Raw genomic sequence first — 24,450 nt, 5'->3', positions numbered from 1 at the left:
TTCCGCTGAGGAGGCAGGAAGGCACAATGCTTGTGAGGAAAAAGTGTTCCACAGAGCCACCAAATTGTGTGGTCCCAGCCCTCCTGAGAGGAAAGGAAAGCCTGCGGGGTGTTGGCCACAGCTGCCTGCCAGGGAAGGCTCACCGGTACGTGGGGCTCAACTCACAGTGGATCAGGGGTGAGATGATCTCAAGTGATGAGCACAGGGGCCTAGCTCCATGAGAAGGCTGTGTACAACCATGAAGGAGGCAAGTTTGTCCCCAGTGCCCCAACCTGCCAGATATGGTCCTCTCATCCCTGTCTAAACCTGCTCATAGCTGGGACTTGAACAGGTATTTGTACACTCATGTTCATGATAGCCAAAAGTGTCCATCAATGAATGAGTAAACAAAATATGGTATGCATATATATGTATAATTGCATATATGCATAATTTCTTGTATATTCATTTTCTTTTAGTGAGTCTCAAGCTATTCTTTCTTCTGATCAAAACTGAAATTTCTCTGAATGGTCCCCTTGGCCACCCACCTAATGCTGACATGGCTAAAACCATGCTTTTGGTGCTCAGGGCTACACACACCAGACACACACACACACACCCCACACGTGCACACACACCACACATGCACCACATATACATATCCCCCCACACACCCAACACACACAACGCATACCCCACACACACACCCACATACCCCACACACACACCCACACACCCCAAACACACCAACACACAACCACACACCCCACACATCACACACGCACACACACCACACACACATATCCCCCCCACACACCCCACACACATTCACCACACACACAATTGTTTTTATATATGTATATATACACAATTGTATATTATGTATATATTATACTATGTAACATATTAACATACAAATTTTTTCAGCCTTAAAAATGAAGGAAATCCTGTCACATGCGACAACAAGAAAGAACTTTTAAGACATGTTACGTGAAACAAGGCTGTCACAAAAAGACAAATATTATATAATTTCACTTATATATATGAGGCTCCGTTTATATAAGATGCCACTTGTATGAGGTGCCTAGAATAGTCAAATTCATAGAGACAGGAAATAGAATGGCAGCAGCCAGGGGCAAGTGGGAGAGGGAATAAATGTTAGTGTTATTAATGAATATGGAGTTTCACATGGGGAAGATGAAAAAGTTCTAGAGATAGATGACGGTCACAGCAGTGTGAATGTGCTAAATGCCACAGAACTGTGCACTGAAAAATTGTTAAAATGGTAAATGTTATGTATATTGTACCACCTTAAATGTTTTAAACCTGCTCATAAAAAGATTTGAAAAATTCATAAACTCAGGGTATATGGCTGATATGACTTAAAGTAATATGTCTCTCATGCATTTTAGTAGGAGAGAAACCTTAAATCAAGGCTCCTTGTCCCAGTCTGTATAGTAGGGACTGCAAGGAAATGAAAAATAGAGAATCTCTTATTGACCATCCCTTTCTTTGACACATATCTTGCTTTCCTCCCTCTACAGGAACAGAAATCATGAGGGATCAGGCACATTCGTGCTAAAATACAGCTTTCCATGCTGGGTTCTCTCCAATTCTAACAGGCTATTTTCTCTTCTTTAACTTATGTTTGGTCACTGCTACTGTTCTTTCTTCTGATCAAAACTGAAACTGCCCTGAATGGTTCTTTTTGTTCCCCACCCAATTCTGAAATGGCTAAAACCATATTCCCGGTGCTCAGAGCTACAACATTTTCAGTGTTACCAGGAACTGTTTTCCAAAAAGACAATTCTATATTCCTATCATTTAAAATATAGATTCAAACAGAAAAGAAATATTTAGGTAGGGATTATATATAGAATTTTGAGAAGTAAAAGGGGCCTTTGAGGTTTGTCTTAGTCCATTTTGTGTTGCTATAAACAGAATACCAAAGACTGGTGAGTTACAAACAATAGAAGTTTATTTGGCTCACTATTCTCAAGGCTGGGAAGTCCAAGGGCATGGCACTGGCATCTGGTGAGGGCTTTCATGCCACATCATCTCATGGCAGAAGGCAGAAGGGCAAGAGAGGCCAAGAGCAAGGCAGCAAGAGAGGGCTAAACTTGCTTTTAAAACAAACCCACTCCCATGATAACATTAATGCATTCATGAGGGCAGAGCCCTCAACACTTAATTGCCTCTTAAAGATCTCACTTCTCAACACTGTTGTTTTGGGGATTCCATTTTCAACACATGAACTTTGAGGGACACATGCAAACCATACCTGGGGACCTTTCAGATTATTCAGTCTAATATCCTCACTTTACGGATGTAAAAAATGAGCCAAAAATGACTTCCACGGGATAAACCTTTAAATCCAGGTCTTGGGACTTAAGTCCAGTGCCTTTTCTCCTCTGCCTCCTGGGGTAGAATTTTGGGAAAACTGCTATCCTACTGAACCACCTGTATTACTTTACAGAAGTAAAACACAGTTGCTAATTGCACATGGCTCCAGAAAGCTTCATGAAGTGTCTTTTAATAGAGTACATTAACCCATTAGTACCCATTAAACACATCATCACTCCATTTACCAGATTAGCTTGAAGAAAGCAGGGTTTGAAAGGCAGAGGACCTGGGGCAAGAAGTAGGATTGAAATAAAAGGATGCTCGGGGCTGCAGTGAGGTTAGAGTGAGGGTTTTCATAGTTTGGAAATCTGGCATTGAATACCTGAATTTTACTTGCTATTCTGTTTCTCAGCAACTATATGACTTGGCTTAGTCAGTGCTCCTCTCACAGCTCAGTTTTCTTAGCTGTAAAATACAGGGGTCCTGAGCAGGGAGGGAATAGTTGTCCTTCAGGTTAGTGGTTCTTGAACCTGGCATCAGAATCACTTTGGAGAACTGATTTAAAATGGCTGCCCCATTTCTTCTCTGAATGTTCTGATTGAAATGGACTGCAGTAGGCCCAGAAATCTTTATTTGTTGTTCGTCTTATTTTTAATGTAAATTAGTTATTTTAAAATTGCTAACTGCATGCATTAGGTTAAAAATTCTAAAATAAGTAAATAAAAGTATATATATGGGAAGATTTCCTTCCAATGCCTTATCCTTGTGTCTCTGTCCTCAGAAACAAATATGATTATCTGTTTCTTGGTATCTTTCCAAATACATCACATACATGTTTAACATAAAGCACCAGTGCTTGTGCTACAGCTGGTCAATGCCAGCTACAGCTGGCATTAGGAGGCCCTCTAGGGTCTCCTCATCTCAGAGATGGAGAGCTGAGGCTTTGGGTTTTGGGAAATGACAGCACATCATGTATGCAGTGCTCTTAGTTCTGTGCTTGGCATGTCCTACAGGCCTAGCTTATGTTACCTGTTGTCATCTTGCTGAAGACCTGTGCCATTCTGGGACTGGAGGGCTGTGGCTCCATTCACCTCCAGACCCTCTCTCCTCCTGCAGGGGGAAAGCAGAATTCTTTTTCTGGCATGGAACCATGCCAGGAAGGGCTTCTGCCAAGCCCAGAGCCTGCTCGCAGAGGCTTGGGGTTGCTGGATGAATGGCTCTGGGGACCCCCAGGGTGCTGCCTCAGAAGGGGAGCCTGTCAAGATAAATGTGCCTCTCTGCTGGCCCCTCTGGGAAGATGCAAGCCTTGCCCTGTGTATTGCCTCTTTCCTTACTCCCTCTGTCCTTTGCAGCATCAAAAATTCAAACAAAAAGGCAGTTTTCCAAAGTTGACTGATTTCATACCTGAAAGACTGCCCCATAAAAGGAGCTGGGAATTCTAGAGAGTAAAGGCCCTTCATTCCTGACATTTGAGTCAGTAATGGCCATAAAGATCTTCTATTAATGGTCCCAGCAACCCTTCATTTCCATATACTCCTAACCCTTAGCTAATAAATAACACAATGAAGCTTCACCAGGGGTCTGGTTTTGGACAAATTATCTTTTCAACACTTGGATCAGTTTTCTTCATAGCTTGGTTGTTTCCTGTTTCTTAGCATCCAGTTGGCTTGCCCTGGAGCTGGACATGAGTGCGGGCTTTGTGTGCAACCATATGAAGAATTCCTTTGCATTTCTTAAAATTCAATGTTCTTCACTCTAGCGCTCCCAGAGGGGTAGCTCGATATGGTGGGAGGGCTCTTGACTAGAAGTCCAGGCACCTGGGTTCTGATCCCAGCTGTGTGCTGACTCCACGCCCTTGAACAAGCGATTTAAGCTTCAGAATTAGCTTCCTCTTCTCAACATCCTTTGCATTTGTGAAATGTCTTTATGTTACATGGTTCCACTGAAAGCCCACGACTGCCCTGGGTGAAAGATATGATTAATCCCTGTTTTGCTGATGGCAGCTGAGATTTGAGAGACTATCAGAAGTAGCAGTACAGAAACTAGAATCTAATCTTCTTCCAGACCTTGGGGTAGGGCGTCAGTAGAGGTGATGAAGCCCCTAGTCTCCAGCCCCTGCCGAACCAATCCTCACTATCCACTCCTTCCTCTTTCAACTCCAGTTTACCCATTAGGAATTATTCCCACTCTGCTCACTGGTGTCTACATCCACACTTCCCCAGATCCCTTTTGTCATTCCTTCATTCATACTTTCAGCAAGGATGAACTGTCCCATGCTCAGTATTGGGCATTGCAATACATTGCGAGACTAACTAGTGAACAGGAAGTACTGGTCCTTGGGAGCTCCCAGCCTATGTGGGAGACAGAAACAAATAAATCACTATAATATCATCTATAATATAGTATCACTATTATATCATATGATAAGTATAGGAAGAAGAAAACCTGCAATGGGAAGGCAGAGGAAGAAAGTGATACATTTTGATGGGGAGAAGGAGCTAGGGGGAGTTTTAGAGAAACTTTTGTAGAAACTCTGATATTTAAGTTTGTTAATACCTCTCTGCTTCTAAAAAGTACATTAGAAGGATGGATGGAGGGAAGCGGTCAGAAAATGAGAGATTATTTATTATGTAGCCTACAATGTATCAGGAACTTTTTATTTGCTCAGTGGCACACAGCTAGGTGGTTCAGAAGCATGTTCAAAGCTCAGAATCTTACTTAACCCTGTACTGACTCCCTCTATGATGGTAGCTTCTAGAAAACAATGTAGACAGAAGTAACAAAAGACAACAGAAAGTACATGGAATCAACTTCAAGGGGAAGATATCTATCCATCAACCAAGGTAGATCCATGAGTGTGGATAAGAAAAGCAGTGAGGTACTTGTAGGGCCTTGAAGACTGATTCAGAAAGGGAAGGAAGGGGACTAGGAGTCTTTTCTGAAAACAAATGGAAATGATGACTGTACTGCTCTCCTCTGAACTTCTGAATGGGATCTACAAGGAGGTGGCTGAGGCATAATCTGGAAGACAGGCTCTTGAAGATAACTCAATACCAGGATTTACTTATTTGCTCTATGATCTTAAGACTGATTTCTAATGTGGCTTCTCTAGTGTAGCAAGCTGGCCAGTGGACTGAAAGCTGCTCTGCTGGAATCCACAAGGAGTAGTAATGGTGACAAAGAGGGAACCCATTACAAGGTAGGGTAGGTTTACAGGATCTAGCCACACAGCTCTGAACCCAGGATCAGGGTGGGGGAAGTATAGTGGTGGAAAGATATACCCAAGGACCCTGAAGAAAACAGATCCTTCCACAGCCACTGACATCAGGCAAGTAGAACTCTGGCTGCTAGAGACAGGACCTTTCATTTCATCAATTCCTAGCACCTCCATATGCCTGGCTGTGATACAGTACTGTGAACAAGACTTGGCTCGTGTCTCCAAGCGGCTTGTGGCTTCATTTGTACTGACTGGGCTTGCTTCCCTATTGCCACGGCAAATGGCATTGATGGAAATTAGATGAGAACTTACTGGTTGAATTAAAGAGTTTATATTCTTAATCTATTAAAAAATGATCTGAGGTTTAAAACATAATCCTTGCATTTGGTCAAGTGGGACCATTAGCCTGGATAAAGGTCAAGAGTGGTAGTAAGACTGGGTCTGAAGTCAGACAAGCAGGCTTCAGATTCTGGCTCTGCCATTTATGTGGGACTTGGGATAAGGTGCTTATCTTTTGCAACTCATTTTCCTCTGCTATAAAACTGAGAGGGAGAGTAATAGTGCTATGTTGACAATGTATTCCAACACCTAGAACATGGTATTCAGTTCATAAGTGGTATTTTTAAAAGTATGCTCACAACAGATATGAGAAAATATATGCAATGCATTAACAAACAAATTATCAGGATCCAGAGTGTATAAAGAGCTTCTAGAAATTAAGAAGAAAAAGACAAGCCAAAAGAAAATTGGGCAAAGAATATGAATAGGTAATTCAAAGAAAAATGAATATAAGCAGCCAGTTAACATGATAAAAGTTTCTTATCCTTACTAGTAATCACAGCAGGGCAGATTCACAATCGTGAGATGCCATTAATACTTTTTAAATATACTTTCATAAAGCTCTACCATAGAATAAACTTCATTTATTGACTCTTTTCCATGTACCAGGAAGAGAGAGAATGATTAGTTTCAAACGTAACTGTTAAGAGAAGAAGGCCTGTTGCAGAAAAATATATAAAGCATGATACCATGTAGGTTAAAAATGCATAGAAACGGGGTAGCCAACATGGCTGACTAGAAGCAGCTAGTGTGCACAGCTCTCAGGAAGAGGAACAAAAGGGGAGAGTAAGTACAGCATCTTCAACTGAAACATCCAGGTGCACACAGTGGGACTAATCAAGGAAAAAACCCAACCCATGGAGAACGGACAAAAGCAAGGCAGGATGACGGCCCACCCAAGAGCAACACAGAGCCAGGGGAATTTTCCCTGCCCAGGGAAGCAGTAAGTTAATGTGTGATCCGGGGAACTCTTGATTTTCACAAGGATCTTTGCAACCCTCAGGTCAGGAGATCCCCCTCGTGAACCCACTCCACCAGGGCCTTCAGTCTGACACACAGAGCTACGTGGAGTCTTGGGAGAGCATCCACCCAGGCACACACAGAGACCCAGGAGCCTTAGATACCTGAGCTTTCCAGGCTTCCCAGCAAAAGTAGCTAGCTTCATCTCTGGCAAAGTGGGAGGTTAGACCCTGGCACATATCCCTAGGAAAGGGGCTGAATCCAGGGGGCTGAGCAGCAATAGTCTGCAGGCCTCACTTCCACAGCACCTCACAGGGTAAGACCCATGGGCTTGGAATTCTAGCCTGCCACTGGTAACAGTGTTGTACCTCCCTGAGACAGAGCTCTCAGGGGGAGAGGTGGACCACCACCTTTGCTGTTTGGGCGACTTAGCCTTCCAGCCTTCAGGCTTTGGAGAGTCCAAGCCAACTGAGGATGGAAGCAGGCTACCAGCACAGCACAGCTGCTCTACGAAAACATGGCCAGACTGCTTTTATAAGCAGGTCCCCAATACCATTCCTCCTCACTGGGCAAGACCTTCCAACCAGATCTCCAGCCACCTCCTATAGGTATGTTCAGGCCAGCAACAGGTTCACAGCTCCCTAGGATGGATCCCCCAGAGGGAGGGGCAGGCCACCAACCCAAGGAAACTAAGAACCACATTAAAACAATATAGGAGCTGAAAGATGAAATAGCCGGTATAAAAAAGAACCTAACAGATCTGACAGAGCTGAATAACACAATATAATAATTTCACAACGCAGTCACAAGTATTAACAACAGAATAAACCAAGCTGAGGAAACAATCTCAGAACTTGAAGACTGGCTCTCTAAGACATTCAGACAAAACTAAAGAAAAAAGAATAAGAAATGAACAAAACCTATGAGAAGTATGGGATTATGTAAAGAAGTCAAATCTATAAATCATTGGCATTACTGAAAGGGAGGGGGAGAAAGCAAACAATTCAGAAAACACATTTCAGAATATTGTTCATGAAAACTTCCCTAACCTTGTGACAGAGGCCAAAAAATTCAGGAAATACAGAGAACCCCTGCAAGATTCTATACAAGATTCTACACAAGACCATCTACACAAGAAGACCAACCTCAATCATCCCCATGATTAAGAAGACACATAATCATCAGATTTTCCAAAGTCAAAACGAAAGAAAGAATGTAAACGGCAGCTAGAGAGAAAGGGCAGGTCACCTACAAAGGGAACCCTATCAGGCTAACAGTGGACATCTAAGCAGAAACTCTACAAAGTCAGAAGAGATTAGGGGCCTATATTCAACATTCTTAAAGAAAACAATCTTCAGCTAAGAATTTCATATCCAGCCAAACTAAGCTTCCTAAGCAAAGGAGAAATAAGATCCTTTCAGATAAGTAAATGTTGAGGGAGTTTATTACCACCAGACCTGACTTACAAAAGATATTGAAAGGGGCACAAAATACAGAAAGGAAAGACTGCGCCAACTAATACAAAAACACACTTAAATACACAGACCAGTGACACTATAAAGCAACCACACAAAAAAGCCAGCAGAATAACCAACTAACAACACAATGACAGGGCCAAACCCACACATACTAATATTAACCTTGAATATAAACAGGCTAAATGCCTCACCTAAAAGGCACAGAGTGGCAAACTGGATAAAAAAGCAGGACCCGATGGTACGCTGTCTTCAAGAAATCCATCTTACATGTAATGACATCCACAGGCTCAAAATAAAGGATAGAAGAAAATCTGCTAAGGAAATGGAAAACCAAAAAAGCATGGGTTGCAATCCTAATTGCAGACAAAACTGACTTTAAACCAAAAAGATCAAAAAAGACAAAGAAGGGCATCACATAACAGTGAAGATTCAACAAGGTGACCCAACTATCCTAAATATACAGGCACCTAACACAGGAACACCCAGATCTACATAAATCAAGTTCTTAGAGACCTACAAAGAGACATAGACTTTCACAGAATAAGAGTGGGAGACTTCAACACTTCTCTGACAGATAAGTGACAGATCATTCAGGAGATCATTAGACAGATCATCAAGGCATAAAATTAACAAAGATATTCAATACCTGAACTCAACATTGGACCAAATGGATCTGATAGACATCTGCAGAACTCTCTACCCAAAAATAACAGAGTATACATTCTTCTCATTGCCACATGGCACATACTCTAAAATTGACCACATAGTTAGACATGAAACAACCCTCAGCAAACACAAAAAACCTGAAATTATACCAAACATACTCCTGGACCGTGGTGCAATAAAAAAATGAAGTCGAGACAGAACAATCACTCAAAATCATGCAATTACATGGAAATTAAACAACATGTTCTTGAATGACTTTTGGATAAACAATGAAATTCAGGCAGAAATCTAGAAGTTCTTTGAAACTAATGAGAACAAAGATATAATATATCAGAATCTTTGGGAAACTACTAAGTCAGTGTTAAGAGGGAAATTCATCACATTAAATGCCCACATCAAAAAGTTAGAAAGATCACAAATTAACAACTTAACATTACAACTGAAAGAATTTGAGAAGCAAGAGCAATCAACCCCAAAGCTAGCAGAAGACAAGAAATAACCAAAACCAGAGCTAAATTGAAGGAAATCAAGATGCACACACACAAAAAAATTCAAGTGACCAATTAATCTGAGAGTTGGTTTTTTGAAAAAATTAATAAGATAGATCACCATGATATAGTTTGGATTTATGTCCCTGCTCAAATCTCACAAAGAATTGTAATCCCCAGTGTTGGAGGAAAGGTCTGGTGGGAGGTTACTGGATCATGGGGTCAGATTTCCCCCTTGTTGTTTTCATGATTCTGAGTTGAGTTCTTACAAGATCTGGTTGTTTAAAAGTGTATTGCACCTCCCCCTTCACTCCCTTCCTCCTGCTCTGGCCATGTAAAACGTGCCTGCTGCTCCTTTAACATCTGTCATGATTGTAAGTTGCCTGAATCCTCTCCAGCAATGCTTCCTGTACAGCCTGCAAAACCATGAGCCAATGAAACCTCTTTTTTAAATAAATTACCCAGTCGCTGGTATTTCTTTATAGCAGTGTGAGAACAGATGAATACAGACTGCTAGCTAGATTAATAAAGCAGAAAAAAGAGAGCAAAATAAACCCAATTAGAAATGATGAAGGAAATGGTACCACTGACCCCACAGAAATAAAAATAACTATCAGAAACTATTATGACCACCTCTGTGCACAAACTAGAAAACCTAGAAGAGATGGACAAATTCCTTGACACATATGCCCTCCCAAGACTGAACGAGAACCAGGAAGAAACTGATTCCCTGAACAGGCCAATAATGAGCTCTCAAAGTGAATCAGTAAGATTCACTTTGGTTGGTAGCCTACCAACCAAAAAAAGCCCAGGACATGATGGATTCAGAGATGAATTCTACCAGAGGTTCAAAGAAGAGCTGGTGTCATTCCTACTGAAACTATTCCAAAAAGCTGAGGAGGAGGGACTCTTCCATAACTCATTCCATGAGACCAGCATCATCCTGATACCAAAACCTGGCAAAGACAAAACAAAAACAAACAAACAAAGGAAACTTCAGGCCAATACCCTTGAGGAACATCTATATAAAAATCCTCAACAAAATACTTACAACCCAAATCCAGCAGCACATAAAAAAGCTAAGCAACCATAATCAAGCAGGCTTCATCCCTGGCATGCAAGATTGTTTTAACATATGCAAATCAATAAATGTAATTCATCACATAAACAGAACTAAAGACAAAAACCACATGATTATCTCAATAGATGCTGAAAAGGCTTTTGATAAAATTCGACGCCCATTTGTATTAACAACTCTCAATAAACTAGACATTGAAGGAACATATGTCAAAATACTAAGAACCATCTATGACAAACTCACAGCCATTATCATACTGGATGGGCAAAAGCTGGAAGCATTCCCGTTGAACACTGGCACAAGAAAAGGATGCCCTCTCTCAATCCACTCCTATTCAACATCGTATTGGACGTCCTAGCCAGAGCAATCAGGCGAGAGAAAGAAATAAAGGTATCCAAATAGGAAGAGAGGAAATCAAACTATCCCTGTATGCAGAAGACATGATTCTATACCTAGAAAACCCCATAGTCTTGGCCTTTGGCTGATAAACAGTTTTGGCTGACAAAAAAAGCTCCTGTAGCTGATAAACAACTTCAGCAAAGTTTCGGGATACAAAATCAGTATACAAAAATCACTAACATTCCTATAAACCAGTAACAGCCAAGACATGAGCCAAATCAGGAAGGCAATCCCATTCACAATTGCCACAAAAAATAATAAAATACCTAGGAATACAACTAACCATGGATGTGAAAGATCTCTACAATAAGAATTACAGAACATTGCTCAAAGAAATCAGAGAAGACACAAACAAATGGAAAACATCCCATGCTTACAGATAGGAAGAATCAATATTATTAAAATGGCCATACTGCCCAAAGCAATCCATAAATTCAATGTTATTCCTGTCAAACTACAATTGACATTCTTCACAGAACTAGAAAAAGCTATTTTAAAATTTATATGGAACCAAAAAAGAGCCCAAATAGCCAAGGCAATCCTAGGCAAAAAGAACAAAGATGGAGGCATCACATTACCCAACTTAAAACTATAATACAGGGCTACAGTAACCAAAACAGCATGGTACTGGTTAAAAAAAAAAAAAAAAACAGGCAAAAAGACCAATGGAATAGAATAGAGAGCCCAAAAATAAGGCCACACACCTACAACCATCTGATCTTTGACAAAGCTGACAAAAACAAGCAATGGAGAAAAGACACCCTATTCAATAAATGGTGCTGGGATAACTGGCTAGCCATATGCAGAAGATTGAAGCTTCCTTATACCATATATAAAAATCAACTCAAGACAGATTAAAGACTTAAATGTAAAACCCAAAACTATAAAAACCCTGGCAACAACCTAGGCAATACCATCTTGGACACAGGAATGGGCAAAGATTTCATGACAAAGACACCAAAAGCAATCACAACAAAAGCAAAAATTAGATCATTAGAGAAAGGCAAATCAATTATAGTTTTAAGTCAGGTAATGTGATGCCTCCAGCTTTGTTCTGGAGATACCACAATAAAATACCATTTCACGCCAGTCAGAATGACTATTATTAAAAAGTCAAAAAATAACAGATGCTAGCAAGGTTGCAGAGAAAAGGAACACTTACACACTGTTGGTGGGAATGTAAAGTAGTTCGAGCATTGTGGAAAGCCGTGTGGTGATTCCTCAAAGAGTTAAAAGCATTCAACCCTGAGTTAAATGCTGAAAGAATTAAAACCATGTTAAATTCCTCAAAGAGTTAAAACCATTCAACGCTGCCTATTACTGGGTTTGTACTCAGAAAAATATAACTTATTCTACCATAAAGACACATGCATGTGAATGTTCACTGCAGTGCTATTCACAATAGCAAAGACATGGAATCAAATGCCCATCAATGACAGATTAGGTAAAGAAACACCATGGAATGCTATACAGGCACAAAAAAGAATAAGATAATGTCTTTTGTGGGAACATGGATGGAGCTCGAGGTTATTATCCTCAGCAAACTAGCACAGGAACAGAAAATCAAATGCCAAATGTTCTCACTTACAAGTGGGAGTTAAATGATGAGAACTTACAAACACAAAGAAGGAAACAACAGACACTGGAGTCCACTGGAGGGTGGAGGCTGGGAGGAGGGAGAGGAGGAGAAGAGATAACTATTGGGTACCGGGCTTAATATCTGGGTGATGAAATAATCTGTGCAACAACCCCCGCCCATCACATGCATTCACCTCTGTAACAAACCATCACATGTACTCCTGAACCAAAAATAAAACTTTTAAAAAAATGCCACAAACATATGAGATATGTTTATGATGTTCATATGTTATTGTAACTATATAGAGAAAGACTTGGAAGGATTAATACCAAATAGGTATCATATTAGCTTTACCCAGAAAACTTCAATTTCTTATAAGAATGTATTCACAGATTAGTTTAAATGGGTAAGTTAAGTGATAAAGTGTATATTATAATTATCTTAACATGGGATGTGGTTAAAACTTCCAGCTCTAAACTCAGACACCCTGGGTGAATACCATGGCTCCACCACTTATTCATTGCATAAGCTTACCCAAGTCATCTAACCTCTCTTTACCTTAGTTTCCTCATCCTTAAAATGAACGTAATAGTAGTACTAGCCAAGGGGAGTTGTTGTGAGGAGTCAATACAAGTACACAACTTAGTGCCTCAGTAATGTAGGTTTTACTGTCATTACCCTCCTTCCTCCCATAGATCAGCAAAAACCATGCCATACTGGAGTTGGAAAGGTTCACACTAAACCCAGTGTCATTCTACTGATGAGGAAACTAAGGTCAGAGAGATTCAACGACTTGTCCAAGGGAAATAGTAAGCTTTAGACTCCAAGTCCCAATTCTGGTTCCCAAGTCTTAATGCTGTAGTAATAAAAAATCAGTCTTTCCAAGGCATAAAAACCATGCAGACGAGGCTTCATTTCTGTAAAAAGTTAACAGTTCTTTCCTTACACATATCTCACCAGACTTCCTTAGGAGAAGCACAACTGCAATAAAAGCCTTACTCATGGCCTGAATATTTTGCTTGAGGGCAGAGGGAAAATCAGTTCTGGTCATGGTGACTCTCTTATTTCCAATTAATGCTCCAAGGAAATACATCACTAACAACTAACATTTGTATTTCAAAGCATTTTATCTCATTTGGTCCCCAAAACTTGGTGAGGCAGGATGCATGATTATTCCCAAGCTGCAGAGAAATGAACAGAGACTCAAAGAGTTTAAGTAGTTTGCCCAAAAGTTTTAGAGAAGATTTAGCTTTCTACTAATTTTTAAGTAGCAACTCTAAAATTTAAAAAATAGGGAATTTTAAAAGTTTGGACTATTGTTTTTGTTGTTTTTTGCAGAACTGGGATATAAGCAGGTTCAAACATGCTTTATGAGTATATATATGTGTATGGTAACCACACACATCTCAGATATTCCATAATAGAATTATTTTCAGTTACTTTACCTTACTGACTTAACATTAACCCTATGTTTGTTTCAGAAAAAACAGTTACTCTTCCTATATAAAAATGTTTTCATTCAAAATATACTAAACGTGAAAAGCATCATGGTGACACTGATTATAATTTCCAACTTTTATAATTTTATACTAGTTTTGGGTGGCAAATAAATATAACTTGATAAATATAGCTACATTTCCTTTTAAGAAGAGTTTCAAAAACTCATTGAAACAGAGAGAGAGCTATGTGAGGGGCCCCCTTCACGGGGTGCCCATCTGTAGATAGGTCCAGAAGTAACTGGAGATGACATAGAAATATTAAAGAAAAATACTCCTCTCCATGGGAGTCAGTGCTCGTTCCCTCTAGAAAGAGGTGTCTGGAAACAAAAATGCTCAGCTCTCAAATGCTGAGCGAGTATCTGTATAAATGTGGTGGTTTATCACACTCCCTCCCATCAGACCCATGCCCATCTGCGAGTTTATGTGAATTACAGGCAAGCCCTTAACTCTCTCTACCCAACAAAGGCAAATCAAGGGAGGTTGGTTAGAGTTGATAGGAGTGCCCAACCAGGCATAAGCTACTGGATATAAATGAGAAGAAGGGGCTCCAAAAACAAACGAGAAGATTCAGAGTGAAAAGTCCCATGTCTTGAAGACTAAGTTCCTCCTTGAGCTTCCCCCTAAAAAATGCCTTGGCCTGGGAAGAGGGTCATGTGGGAAAAAGGAACCTGAGGAGGAGGACTGTTCTGGCTGGCGAGTATTTTAATAAACTTCTACTTTTGGCTACAGGTGTAAGTAGTGAAGTGCAAAATGCAAACAGCACAACAAAGACATGCAAATGCTCTATGTGCTTTGCTAGTGCAGCCCACCCAGAAGCGCCCTGCTCAGGAAGTTGCTTGGAAGGTGATGGGTGGAGCCTGGGCTCCCCAGCTCAGCCAACTTTCAGACTCCCCAGTACCTCCTGGCAGACTTCAGATAATCAAATTCTCACAACAGTATCTGAGCATTTTTGCTATTGTGGTACAGACCTATCATCTCTTAAATGCAGCTGGGAGAGTGCTCGTGGCCTATCTTCCTTTCACTCCATCGAAGGGTCCGTAGCAACGGTAAGCACACTCACCAGTATACAGGACTAACATTCCACGTCTGTCCCCTAACTTTGAAATTCTTTATTGATGAGGCCAGGCCAGCAGATGTCAGGAATACATTTTTGTATGCTACAAAAAAAAATTTTTTTAATCTCTACCCTAAGAAATAACCAGGATAAATTTGTCCTCATAAGCAGCGAATGCCACTAAGAAGAAAATTCATGCTTGTTCATGAAATGAATGTTTTGTGGCGCTGATGGAGAATCCACACATTGTTGTCATGGCTTGGCCCCCAGTACTAGAATCATGTCTGTTCATCAGAGCAGCCATCACAGACACATTGTTAGGGAAAAAAAGGGGAAGAAAAAGGTATAGATGGCCTAGAAGAAAAATTGTTCTTAATGAGGCCACTGAAGGAATCTCAATTCCTTTAGGAAGTAGTAAACACGCTGTTAGGAGAATGCTTACCAAGTTAGCAGTGAAAGCTACAACATCTCCAGCAAAGAAACTGGCCAGGTGTCCTGTTGATGGTAGACTGTGCTACCAACGTACCCGACATGAGGGGAAGTGGTGGGGAATGTGAGGGAGCCCCCTAGCTACTAACATGAGGGATGAGAAGATTTCATACACCTCAGATTTCAGACACTTGAGACTGGGAGTAACTTACAAGAAAGAAGGGAGAGATGGAGGAAGGGAAGAAAAGAAACTTACAAGAAAGAAGGGAAAGATGGAGGAAGGAAAGAAAAGAAGAAAGGGAGGAAAATGAGCAAAAGGAAGGAAGGAAGGAACAGAGAGGGTAAGGGAGTGAGGGAGTCAGTCGATGGAGTCTTCCCAGAGAGAAACAAGAGAACCGTGAGCTCTTCTCAGCGGCAGAAGGAACTGGTGTGATCCTATGGGCAAGTTGAGCCCAGGGTGGTGACCAAATAAAGGGAATGAATCCTCATAAACACTGTTCTTGACATCTGCCAAAGGGAAAGGTAGAATGTGAGCTGGCCACATGGACACTGCCTTAGCCTTGAACATGGCACAGGAAAGAGCTTCTTTTGAAACTGCTGAATTTTTGAGATTGAGGAGAAACTGGAGACCCTAAAAAGAGAAAATACACAGTGACAGTTTTCCCCATCAGGATTAAGGAAACACGTGTAAGACGCACAATTGTTTGCTTTGGTCAGGGGTTTTATCTCTCGTTCCAGGTTCAACCATGTGTGGCTGAAAAATGGAGGGTCACAGGATGGGTGTGTTATCCCCATCCCAGGTTTCAGAGCCAGCACAGGGAACATCTCGATGGCAGGAGAGCATACACAACATCTCGATGGCAGGAGAGCAGACACAACCTCTCGCGGCTTTGTTGCCTCATCTGTAAACACAGGAATGGATGAAGGGCTTGCCAAGGTTCGTTTTCATTTTGAAGAACTAATGATTCTAAAATTCATCTCTATACAATTCTAGATATAGGAAATATCTGGGTTAAGCGTGAAATATTTGATTTGTTGAGGTTTTGAAATGATTTCCACCATTGGGTGCAAATCTTTTAACTTAGTATTCTATCTCTCAATAGCAGCAGTTTTGTCTGCAGTTATGTAGTTAACTGTAACATAGTTACATAGCTAATTGATTATTGTGTTTTTCTTTGGAGCAATTTATTTTATCACAAGAAATCAAGGAACTAAAAAAGGAGAGATACAAATCTCTCTCTATCTACTCTAACTTAATACTAAAATAAAGAAGATTTCAGATATTTTTTCCAAACCTGAATTATTTTCTTTATCTGGAGGGAAATCATAAATTCAGTTCGAATGATGTTTGAAAACCTTTTTACCAGAGGTACAAAGGGGAGCTGGCACCATTCCTTCTGAAACTATTCCAAACAATGGAAAAAGAGAGAATCCCCTCTAACTCATTTTATGAGGCCACCATCATCCTGATACCAAAACCTGGCATAGACACAACAAAAAAAGAAAATTTCAGGTCAATTTCCCTGATGAACATAGATACGAATATCCTCAATAAAATACTGGCAAACCGAATCCAGCAGCACATCAAAAAGCTTTATCCACCACATCAAGTCGTCTTCACCCCTGGGATGCAAGGCTGGTTCAACATATGCAAACCAATAAACATAATCCATCACATAAACAGAACCAATGACAAAAAACACATGATTATCTCAATAGATGCAGCAAAGGTCTTCTATAGAATTCAACACCCATGTATGCTAAAAAACTAAATAAACTAGGTATCGATGGAATGTATCTCAAAATAATAAGAGCTATTTATGACAAACACACAACCAATATCACATGGAATGGGCAAAAACTGGAAGCATTCCCTTTCAAAACCAGCACAAGACAAGGATACCCTCTCTCACCACTCCTATTCAACATAGTATTGGAAGTTCTGGCCAGGGCAATCAGGCAAGAGAAATAAATAAACCATACTCAAACAGGAAGAGAGGAAGTCAAATTGTCTCTGTTTGCAGATGACATGATTGCATATTTAGAAAACCCATCGTTTCAGCCCAAAACCTCCTTAAGCTGATAAGCAACTTCAGCAGTCTCAGGATACAAAAATCAATGTGCAAAAATCACAAGCATTCCTATACACCAATAATAGACAAACAAAGAGCCAAATCATGAGTGAACTCCCATTCACAACTGCTACAAAAAAAAAATACCTAGGAATCCAACTTATAAGGGATGCGAAAGACCTCTTCAAGGAGAACTACCAACCACTGCTCAAGGAAATAAGAGGACACAAACCAATGGAAAACATTCCTTGCTCACAGATATGAAGAATAAATACTGTGAAAATGGCCATACTGCCCAAAGTAATTTATAAATTTAATGCTATCCCCATCAAGCTACCAAAGACTTTCTTCACAGAATTAGAAAAAACTATTTTAAATTTCATATGGAACAAAAAAGGGCCCGCATAGCCAAGACAATCCTAAGCAAGAAGAACAAAGCCGGAGGCATCACACTACCTGACTTCAAACCATACTACAAGGCTACAGTAACCAAAACAGCATGGTACTGCTACCAAAACAGATATATAGACCAATGGAACAGAACAGAGGCCTCAGAAATAACACCACACTTCTACAACCATCTGATCTTTGACAAACCTGACAAAAACAAGCAATGGGGAAAGGATTCCCTATTTAATAAATGGTGTTAAGAAAACTGGCTAGCCATATGCAGAAAACTGAAACTGGACCCCTTCCCTTACACCTTATGCAAAACTTCACTCAAGATGGATTAAAGACTTAAATGTTAGACCTAAAACCACAAAAACCCTAGAAGAAAACCTAGACAATATCGTTCAGGACATAGACATGGGCAAAGACTTCATGACTAAAACACCAAAAGCAATGGCAACAGAAGCCAAAATTGACAAATGGGATCTAACTAAACTAAAACACTTCTGCACAGCAAAATAAGCTATCATCAGAGTAAACCAGCAACCTACAGAATGGGAGAAAATTTTTGCAATCTATCCATCTGACAAAGGGCTAATATCCAGAATCTACAAAGAACTTAAACCAATTTATAAGAAAAAAACAACCCCATCAAAAAGTGGGCGAAGGATAAGAGCAGACGGTTCTCAAAAGAAACATTTTTGCTGCCAATAAACATATGAAAAAAGGCTCATCATCACCCATCATTAGCGAAATGCAAATCAAAACCACAATGAGATAGCATCTCATGCCAGTTTGAATGGTGATCATTAAAAAGTCAGGAAGCAACAAATGCTAGAGAGGATGTGGAGAAATAGGAATGCTTTTACACTGTTGGTGGGAGTATAAATTAGTTCAACCATTGTGGAAAACAGTGTGGTGATTTCTCAGGGATCTAGAACCAGAAATACTATTTGATCCAGTAATCCCATTACTGGGTATATACCCAAAGGATTATAAATCATTCTACTATAAAGACACATACACACGTGTGTTTATTGCAGCACTGTTCACAACAGCAAAGACTTGGAACCAACCCAAATGCCCATCAATGATAGACTGGATAAAGAAAATGTGGCACATATACACCATGGAATACTATGCAGCCATAAAAAGGATGAGTTCATGTCCTTTGCAGGGACATGGATGAAGCTGGAAACCATTATTCTCAGCAAACTAACAAAAGAACAGAAAACCAAACGCCTCATGTTCTCACTCATAAGTGGGAGTTGAACAATGAGGACACATGGACACATGGAGGGGAACATCACACACCAGGGCCTGTTGGAAGGTTGGGGGATAGGGGAGGGATAGCATTAGGAGAAATACCTAATGTAGATGACGGGTTGATTGGTGCAGCAAACCACCATGGCACGTGTATACCTATGTAACAAACCTGCATGTTCTGCACGTGTATCCCAGAAGTTAAAGTATAATAATAATTTAAAAACCATTTTTCCTATTTATGAGGATGAAAGAATTTAAATATTTAAAGTATTTCTTAAAATTTAGTATATAACTGATAGCAATGAAGTCCAAAATGCTTAATGATTCATATTAAAGGAAGCAATTTGCTGTCCAGTGGTCACCTGCTGCCTTCGACAGGGGCCATCTCCCCATAACTTGATACATTTCTGCTTGATCCAGCTTTCAAAATAAAAGAGTACAGCAATCAATGGATGTCCTAAGGTAACTGTACCACGTTCACCTTGAGGAGCTTTCTCCCCCTGTGAGTGACTTTATCTGTCAGTCAGGCCTCCAACCCACAGCTCAGAGAATAGGCTGAGGTATCCAGTTTCTGCTGACCTTATGGAAAGGGGCCTTCCATTGAGATGCATTGGGCCATCTCTGCACCAGATGAAGAGGACACTCTAGCTTGAAAGTCTTGGTACTCCCCACCCTGATCTGAGGAAAGCTTCAGGATTCATGAGAGCAGAGCCTGATGAGGAGCGGTTTCACTTAGGCCATTCCACTTCTCTTGCACAAATCAATAACTCCAGAGTAAACTGACAAATCACTTACATGTGAAGAGGCTGTTGAGTGCCCACAAAAGCCAAACTCTGGCTCTCTGATTGGCAAACAGATTTTCATTTAGCCTGTCACTTTCCCCATAGAACACGAGCAGGCAGGGCGTTGCCACACACATTTTAGGTCTCTGGACAGAGGTGCCACTTAAGGAATTACGAATGCGCTACCCTAAGTTATACCAGTGCAAGGTGATGGATAAGAAGGAGGTGGACCTCAAACCCATCTGTATATCAGAACCACCTGGGGCTTTGCAAAACTGCAGATTTCCAGTGTCTTTCCAGAGACACTAAATCAGGGTATATATCTGGGCTGGGGTCTGAGGGTAGCACTTTTGAAAATCTGTAAGCCAATTGCCCTACGCTGTTCCTTGGGATTGTGTTTGGGAACCACTGACCAGATAACTGTTTTAGGTATAGTAACTTCCCAGAAAATATACTGGTTTCATCTAGAACTCTAGCTAAGCCTAATAAATATTTCTAAAAAGAGACTGTGGAAATTATTAATTTTAACTTGGCTGAAGTTATTGCTGTTACTTTTAACTACATACAATTTAATCCTCATTTGTAATCAGACTAGTAAAAACAGTTAAATATGTTTATATTTTTTAGTTATTATATATGTTGGGTAACAGGGAAAATCAGAATAGAATATATATAAATGAATATTAGTCAACTGGAACAATTAACATGTCTACAACATTTGCAGTCTCTACACCTAATACAGTGTATCTCTGAAACAGCTGTGGTTAACCCACTGAACCGGAGTGGGTTTTCATGAAAAAACAATGGAAACATGCCTGTGCACACAATTTGTATTGTTTCTTTTTGATGGAAAGAATAGCTCCAAGTCTTGCTGCTTTGGATAATAGGGTGTCGTCAACAACGTTCCAATTCTTTTTGTTAAGCCAATGAGAAGAACAGAGTAAGGGGGGTATGGAGGTTCATTCCCCTGGATTAATGTGCTGGCAGAGATTTTGCTCGACCCTTGTGCTGAACCAAAATCTTTTCCAAGGTTCTTAAGGGTTCAGTAAACGTGTTTGTTTGAATAAAAACTTCAACTAAAAAAATACAAATAAAAACATTGCTTGCTTTAAGATATTTTACATGCCACACAGTTCCTCAACTCAGGAAGAATGAGAAATAGCCACATCACATCATGAGGTGAAGAATATGGTTTCTGTGGTTGTTGGAAAATGCATGAAAATTTTTAAGAGGACACAGCCAGTGAACTGAACAAAGAAAAGAAGAACCATCTTGTATACAGCTCAATTCCAAATTTAGAGATTCATTCATTCTTTCAACAACCCCCATCAAGCGACTTCTGTGCACTAGACACTAATACTAGAGATTTATAGAAGACTAACACACATCTAAGAACCCTGAGGGAAAATGACAGGTAATATGTAATTATAAGATTACTTGAAAATTCAAATACAGTACACTCTTATAGTACAGAATATATGAGGATGGAGGATTTGTGAGTTGGACTTTGCGGGATGCATAGGAGTTCACTAGGTAAGAAAGGGAAGGACATCTTCTCCACCTCCCAAATATGAAAAGCACGGTGCTGAGAGAGAAAATGTCCTGCATGGAGAATGGCCAGTGGTTCAGTGTGGCTGGAACACAGAAATGTGAGAAGTAATTCACCTACAGTTTTAAATCTTAGCAGGGTCCAGGCCATGAAAGGTAGTTACTCATGCTCAGAAATTAAAGGTTCATCTTCAAGCGGTAGGGTAGTCTTTGGGGAATAAGATTTCTGCTGACAGGATGGAGGATGAGCTGGAAAAAGATGAGACTGGAGGCCTCTTTGACAAAGACATCTATGACGAAGCCCAAGTGAATGGTGATGTGCACCTGACCCAAGACAGCAACAGAGGGGAAAGAGAAAAGTCAGATGTGAGAGCTCCTTGCAGAATGCATTTGAAAGAATGAATTTGAGTGGATAAAGATGTCCAAATGGACATCAGGCTACTATGTTAATAGGAAAAATTCTGACCCAAGGATTGCTATTTCAGCATCCTGTTTCTCCTTCTCTCTCCTTGCCACCATATGCCCTTGTTTTCTTAGATCCTTTCCTTGTTCTCTTGCTGCTACTTCTTTTTACATTTTATCCATTGAGACTTGAAATGTCATCATTACCATTTAAGTAAGCCACCATCACCATTACCCCATGAATTGCAAGAGCTGAGGCCAAAAACAGAAGCTCAGGAGGCAGGAGGTGGGTCCCTGTTGTACAGCATAAGAATAACAGAACCGCTTGCATATTGCTTCACAGCGTCCACAGTTTTTTACATCTGTGCTTCACTTTCCAACTTGTCTGTAGGAAAGGCAAATTTTATTATTCCCATTTCAGGGAAGAAGGAACTGAGGTGGGTTCATAGCACACTCTCAGGCAAGCAGTGTCGAGTAGCCCATATACTTGCTGTCCCAATAATCCCAGACTGGTTTCCTCCCTCTGCTTCTAGGACCTTAGGCTGTTACCCAGACACTTGAAGAGTCAATTTCCTTCTCTGAAAATGAGGACAATAAAAGTATCTGCCTCCTGGGATCATTGCACATGCTGAAAGAAATCATGCATATAAAGTGCTTAGCATAGACTTGAAGTCTCTATAAATGTTAGCCATTGCATTTATAGGTCTTCTAGCTCCAAAGTCCCAGCTCATTCTACTGTATCACAGTGTTCCTTGCTCCTGGGAGAGGAGACATTTTTTTCAGAAGGCTGTAGTTTGCCGTACAGGCCACTGAATGGATTTCTGCCTGCTGACAAAAGAAAAAAAATGCCAAAAATGAAGCATGAATATTTCACTGGCCTGGTGTGTCATTCAATAGCCACAACTTATGCCCTGAAGTTATTTAAAATACAAAGTAGGCCGGGAAAGGTGGCTCACGCCTGTAATCCCAGCACTTTGAGAGGCCGACGCAGGCGGATCACAAGGTCAGGAGATCAACACCATCCTGGCTAACATGGTGAAACCCCATCTTGACTAAAAATACAAAAAATTAGCCAGGTGTGGTGGCATGCACCTGTAGTCCCAGCTACTTGTGTGGCTGAGGCAGGAGAATTGCTTGAACCTGGGAGGCAGAGGTTGCAGTGAGCCAAGACCGTGCCACTGCACTCCAGCCTGGGCAGCTAAGCGAGACTCCATCTCAAAAAAAAAAGAAAAAGAAAAAGAAAATACAAAGTAGATAGGTAGGTAGTGTCGATGGAGAGATATGCTAATTTTTAAAGATCCACTCCCAGCCCCAATGAAACCTCCTATACTTGGACCAAGTTTAAGTCTGATAGGGTGAAATGTTGACATGGCTATGTGTCTTACAAGGACACCCGCTACTGGGCTTGGGTGGAGTTTTTGGCTTGCATTTCTTGGCAGTTTCAAGTAGAAATTACAATCGGAAGTATCAGGGTGTTTCTGAGATCCTGGCAATGCTGGGTATCTGCATTGGTAACAAAGGCAAGGAGCCAAGCAGTGTGTCCTCCAAGCAGCCACTCACTGACTGGAAGACTTTCTCAAGAAAAACATATTTCCAGTTCCCACATCAGGATCTACTTCTACCTCCTGAGTATTTTCTACACACTTCTCTCCAGTGCTGATGCTCTATAATGAACAATGTGAAGGTGGTGGGGCATGGGGAGGAGGGCAAAAGGATGGGCATGTTATTTGGGGGCATGATGGGGATGGATATCTTAGGGAAAACAATTGAAGAAGAAAGGAGGAGGGCTTCCACTCTGCCTGGCTGGATGGAATAAATGTTTGAGCAGCATTCTGTCCAGCTGGGGAAAGGCCAAGACTAATTTAACCTTTGGTCAAATGGTTGGGAGTTAGCTAGTTTCCTTTTTCCTCTTACATCACTCCCAGAGATTCAGACAAAAATAACATGGTCCCGATTACATGACATTATGGGCTCTGAAAATACACCGGGGAGGATAGTGTTGAAACCCCTCAGAGGCAAATTAATCCTAGCAAAGCAACAGCTGTAAGATTGATACAAACAGGAGAAACAACAGCATATTCATTCCAGGTTTGCTTAAAAGTTTATTTTAATCCAAGCAATTTTTTTAAAAGGGTTAAAATCACTAATTGGGAGGGTTTCTGTTACTTAAAAATGGAGCTTTATGAAATACTTATCAATCCTCTATATGCTGTTGTCCACTGGCATACTTTTGGATTTAATTCCCAGATTCTCTTTTATATCCTTATTGTTTAAAGCAGAAATAAATGCAGTGGTGAGAAAGAGTTTGCCTCTGCTGAATCAGAGCTTCCACACCAGGCCTGCATCGGGGAAGTGAAGGTGTGGGAGTCGCCTCTGTCCTGGGCTGCTTGCCCAAATCTGGCAGGCAGGAGCTGGGCACCTGCCCCTCCTCCCTGAGCTGATCCTGTCCAGAGCGGACACTTGAGTGTTTCCTGAAAGCACA

The 24,450-nt window shown here is 40.7% G+C and overlaps 1 protein-coding gene across 1 annotated transcript in view; it reads left to right on the top strand.

The window, feature by feature from the left end:
* Positions 1-16,525, top strand: part of ALDH1A2 (aldehyde dehydrogenase 1 family member A2) — a 137,172-nt gene extending 120,647 nt beyond the window's left edge. The window contains exon 13 of the mRNA XM_055363133.2: positions 16,247-16,525. Coding sequence (XP_055219108.1) covers positions 16,247-16,502 — 256 coding nt within the window. The 3' untranslated portion in view covers positions 16,503-16,525. The remainder of the gene's footprint in view (positions 1-16,246) is intronic.
* The last annotated feature ends 7,925 nt before the right edge of the window (positions 16,526-24,450 follow it).

The sequence above is a fragment of the Gorilla gorilla genome, chromosome 16, assembly GCF_029281585.2.
Source record: "Gorilla gorilla gorilla isolate KB3781 chromosome 16, NHGRI_mGorGor1-v2.1_pri, whole genome shotgun sequence".
Lineage (NCBI taxonomy): Eukaryota > Metazoa > Chordata > Mammalia > Primates > Hominidae > Gorilla > Gorilla gorilla.
Note: the sequence above shows the minus strand (reverse complement) of the source record. Positions and strands in the feature narration are given on the sequence as shown.